Here is a 5026-nt window from a genome sequence, read left to right as displayed (position 1 = left end):
GATCGGTCCAGGTGCATATATATATATATCTAAAGCAATATCCAAATTAAAAGAAGGTTTTCTCAAGCATGGATTATCACACAGTTGAATATATAACTCATCAAAACTATTAATTGACTTATCCCAATTATTTAATACACACAAGAAACATCAACAAAAAGATTTTTTAAAAACAAAGAAGAACAGCAGGGCTGGGATAACTATTCAAATCCTTGGAAATATTTGATAATTAGTTAGCTTCATGAAGCAAAACGTCCCATAGTCATTCCCCCATCGGCAACAATAACCTGACCCGTGATATAAGAAGATGTAGGCATGCAAAGAAATGCTGCGATTGTGGCCACATCCACTGGATCACCTGCACGTCCTAGCGGAATTCCCATACTTTCTATTGCAGGAATGGTGCCCTTCGCTTCAAAATACTGTAATTATTACAATTTTAAACAAATTAAACATATTAAATGTGTTTGTGTGTAAATTTGATGGAGCTTGAGTTGTAGTTTTTGTTCTCACAGCATGCATTAATGGAGTTACTATTGGCCCTGGGGCTATGCTATTTGCTCGGATGTTGTCTTTTGCCCACTCCAAAGCTAGATTTCTGGTTAACTGATTCATTGCTCCTGTGATATACGTGTTATCATGCATGCATGGTAAAATTTGAAAAATTTTTAGGAGAACTATTGGGAGATTTAAATTAGTATCGGTCAAGTGAATTAATATAAATAAATAAATAATTTTGTTGACTCCAAGTTCTTATTTGTTTTTTCGCACACAAACAATGAATTATAATTTAGAATTTTACACCACGTGTTTTACAAAGATAAGAGGTTTTTAAAGCAGCTTAGCAAGTCATTAATTGGAAAAAAAAGAACAAGAAATTATAGTTAATTTTATCTGTAAATAAACAATTTTCATATAAATAAAAAAATAAATTTTGAAAAAAAATGGCAGAATAAAATGCAAAATAGATCAAATTATGCCAACATATCTATTCTGAAAATAGTTTTTACATTTTACCACTTACCTTTAGTGATGCCATAAACACTTGATTCTGGAAATCCAACAAGACCTGCGACAGAGGAAATGAACACAATACTGCCCATTCCCGAGGCCTTGAGAAGTGGGTGAGCCAATTGACTCAAATGGAATGCAGATTCCAGATTTGTTGACAATAAGAAATCATAATCTTCTTCTTTGAATTGCAGAGCAGTCTTAAATAAATTCGTCCCTGCGTTATTAATCTACATACATACAAACATTTTAAATATAGCTACTTATATGAAGAATAAATTCTCTCTCCCTCTCTCTCTCTCTCTCTATATATATATATACAATTAAAAATGCATTTAGTTACTTACTAGTATGTTGAGCTTTCCTTGGAACAAAGAAGAGACATTCTCCATTAGTTTCTCTCTCTCAGCTCGAGAAGAAACATCACATACGGAGGCAGTGACGTCAAGCTTCAGGGATTGCCAGTGCTGCAGAGACTTATCTAGCTCTTGTCGATTCCGAGCACATGCGTGTACTTTTGCTCCCAGTCTTGCTAACTCCTCAACTATTGCTTTCCTTTATATTATCATATGGTTAATTATGATTGGTACAGACTTCATTAATCTTCAAAAAAAATAGTAGAAATTAGAAGGAGGAGAGAACAAATCCTATTCCTTTGGAGCCACCGGTGACCAAAGCGGTGGCTCCCTGAAGAGACCATCTCTTCTCAAAATCAGCCGTCGCCATATCTAAATGATGAACAGAGATGATAAGTTACTTGTGGCCGATATACGAAGAGAAATATATAGCCCACATAAACATAAATATATATTATATGTAACAATCATTGCCTCATCAATTACGTTATATGTAGAAGGATAAAAGCATTAATAGTAATAAAACAACTAACTCGAGAATTTGTCTTTCCGCTTGTGGAAAACATTAGTCTCGCCGGAAAATTAGGATTATGACTTTAGGTGCTGCCGATGGACGAGGTTGCTTGCCTATAATCTCGTATCTGAATATTGCTGCAATTATGATTGTTTTTTTGTGCTTTTTTTTTCTCAGCTCAAATCATAAAAAATAAGACTTGTTGGCGTGAGAGCTACAAAACAACCGCCAGAATATAATATGTCCCGCCGGACCATTTTATTTCTCCTAATACTATTTTAACATTATTATTACTACATACTTTAATAAATATTGTCACTATGAAATAGTAGTGGCAAATTTATCTTCATCAAAGTTTAATTGCAATTTATATTTTTTAAATAATAATAGAAATACTATAAATTTACTATTCTTATGCTCAATTTTTATTTTCGGTTTTCATCTTTTAATTATATTAGTATTATTTAGGGGTGCAAGTAAACCTAGCTTGCTTGAGCTTGGCTTGTTGCATCATGAGCCGACTCGATTAATCTGTTTACAATCACTTCCATGCATTTTTTGAAGAGCTGTGCATGAACCTCCTCCGCCCACCAATACATTTTCTAGCGAGCTCCCCTAAAATTAGATTTTTAGTGCAAGCTTGTAAGTCAGCTGCCACCACTATGTGCTAAGCTTGAGCTTGAGCTCACAGTTTGGCAGATGAGCATACCTAGATAATGACAAGGTTCGAGCTTGACTCGGCACATTTACACCCCCTGAAATCCTATAATTTGATTATTTTTAAATTTGTTTTTTTTTTATTTTTTGTTCCTTTTTTAATAATAATAGTAACACTATAAATATATCACTTTAAAATTTATTTTTATTTTCGGTTTATTTTTTATTTAATTGTGGTAATGCTAAAATTTATTATTTTTAAGTTAATTTTTATTTTGTATTTATATGTTTTAATAATAAAATTAATACTATAAACTTATTATTTATAAATTTAATTTAATCTTCGATTTTTTATTTTTTGTAATAGAAATACTTTAAATTTATTATTATTAGCTATATATATTTTTTATTTTTCCTTTAAAAATAATAGTAATAATATAAATTTATTATTTATTTTCGGTTTCTTAAGCTATTATTTATAAATTTACTTTTAATTTTTAGCATACATTTTTATTTAATAATTAATATTAATATAAAAATTATTATTATTATTATTATTATTATTATTATTATTATTATTAATTTCGTTATTCATCAAATAATAAATACAAAATACGAAATATTAATAGCAATTAATAACACTAAAAAAATTAACCGATTGGCTTGGCGGCTTCATCCATAGGGTGATATGCAAATAAGTTAGAAAATGTATTTACATAACTAACATCAAAACTTAAATTTTTTACTTATAGGCCACCTGATCTTTGCATGAAAGTTATATTTAATTTTTTTAAAAGTTAAAATATTGATTATTATGATATGAAACATTTCAGTGGAATAAATGTAGAAAGTACAATTTAAATGTTAAATTTGTAAATTCATAGCAATTGGGCGGTATGCATGCAAATGCCCTTTTTTTATAGTTGTTCACGTGATAGACATTTTGTTTTTATCAATAACTTAAATTAAATTAATTAATCATAATCGAAAGAATTATTTACTTTGTTTTTAAATACAACAACATAAAATTTAAATTTCTTAAATTTTAATTTAATAATTAACCTAAAATTAAAATAAATTATTTCTAATAATAAATTTTAAAATTTGAATTAATTTAATTGTCCAAATAATTTTAAAAATGATAATAAAAAAGTTCCATTCACAATCTTCACTTATTATTCCACCTAATTGGAGCAAAAAATTTCAAAAAGAAAAAAGAAAAGCCAAGTTTACAACTTTTATTTAACACCTAAACTACGACTTATACCACCTAATTCTTTTATATCATATTAATAATATCACCATATTAACTTTCAATAAGTGAAATAGATACTTTCATGATACTTGAAGGCTGGGTTAAATGTGTAAATAACTAAGATTTTATTGGTATGCATGTAAATCTTTCTATAGAAAAAAATAATGTTGTACCTCCAAATTACAATGTCTTTTCCAAGCTCCAACAGACAAAGAAAATCTAAAAAGGAAAGTTTTTCCAACTCTATTGGGGATGGGAGTAATATCAGTTTGTTTTGGGATCCTTGGGAGAATGAGAGTACTCCAACACATATTTTACAACATCACAGAGCAGGTTTTGTTCCCTACTCAGGGGTGGAACTAATCTTTTTTTTTTTTTTGAGGGTGCAGACTGTCACCCTAGACCTAACGTGAGAGGGACTAGAACAACGAAGAACAAAATGATATTGTGGGACAAAATACATTTGTAAGAACTGATTTTACTCTCTTGGGTCGAAAGACAAAATATTTGAAAGTAATAAACAAGAAATATGGGAATTCAGAAGTGTTGTGATGATTTCTCATGTGAGGAGCAACTTATAGGCTAATTTATTAGGTCTTTAATTTCATATGGTTGGATGCTTGGTCTATCTCTCAAGATCCTATATTTGCTTTTGACCATTCTAACGATTCTTTGGCCCTCTGATGGCTCCAAAGAGTTTTAATCGAATAAGCTGAGCCCCGACCAACAGGCATTTTGTTGCTTTTTTTGTGCAGATTTTAGCAGCTCTTCTATTCAATGTGTTTATATTACTCCCTTTATTTTTCCTTCTAATATTTGTCCTTGTACCTTGAATACTTTCTAATAAAATTTTGGGAGTGCCCAATTCTAAAATTTTTGTTCAGATGATCTTAATTATTAATATATTACTAATAAAGTATTTATTCTAAAATTTGCTCAAAATAAAACAAAAAAGAAGCAAAATACAATCAATAAAGAGATTATGGTGTGTATCAGTGCTTAACGTCCTCCATATCAAGTCGTCTACCTCGAGGGGGATAATTTTGTGACCAGGATGAGACCTTGGATTTTCTCAAGGTTTAAATCAGGCATAGAAACACTCATTCAGCTAAAGATTGAATTGAAATTTTCTCAAGGTTTGCAAAATTAAATTCTTGTAAGCATTTCTATTTGCACTACTCCAATAACCAAGAATTCCAATAAGCTGTACTTTGAAGGGACAACCTCAATATA

At 29.9% G+C, this 5026-nt stretch overlaps 1 protein-coding gene across 1 annotated transcript; it reads right to left on the bottom strand.

The window, feature by feature from the left end:
* Positions 1–120: 120 nt before the first annotated feature.
* On the bottom strand, positions 121–1764 carry LOC110031366 (tropinone reductase homolog At5g06060-like). Its single transcript, XM_020734531.1, has 5 exons — positions 1658–1764; positions 1359–1566; positions 1025–1241; positions 514–620; positions 121–422 (listed from the first exon to the last, which is right to left on the bottom strand). The coding sequence occupies exons 1-5, from the start codon at positions 1735–1737 to the stop codon at positions 240–242; spliced, it is 795 nt and encodes a 264-aa protein (XP_020590190.1). The 5' UTR covers positions 1738–1764; the 3' UTR covers positions 121–239.
* Between the last annotated feature and the right edge of the window lie 3262 nt (positions 1765–5026).

The sequence above is a fragment of the Phalaenopsis equestris genome, unplaced genomic scaffold (assembly GCF_001263595.1).
Source record: "Phalaenopsis equestris unplaced genomic scaffold, ASM126359v1 Scaffold000803, whole genome shotgun sequence".
NCBI lineage: Eukaryota > Viridiplantae > Streptophyta > Magnoliopsida > Asparagales > Orchidaceae > Phalaenopsis > Phalaenopsis equestris.
This window is presented reverse-complemented; position numbering and strand designations above follow the sequence as displayed.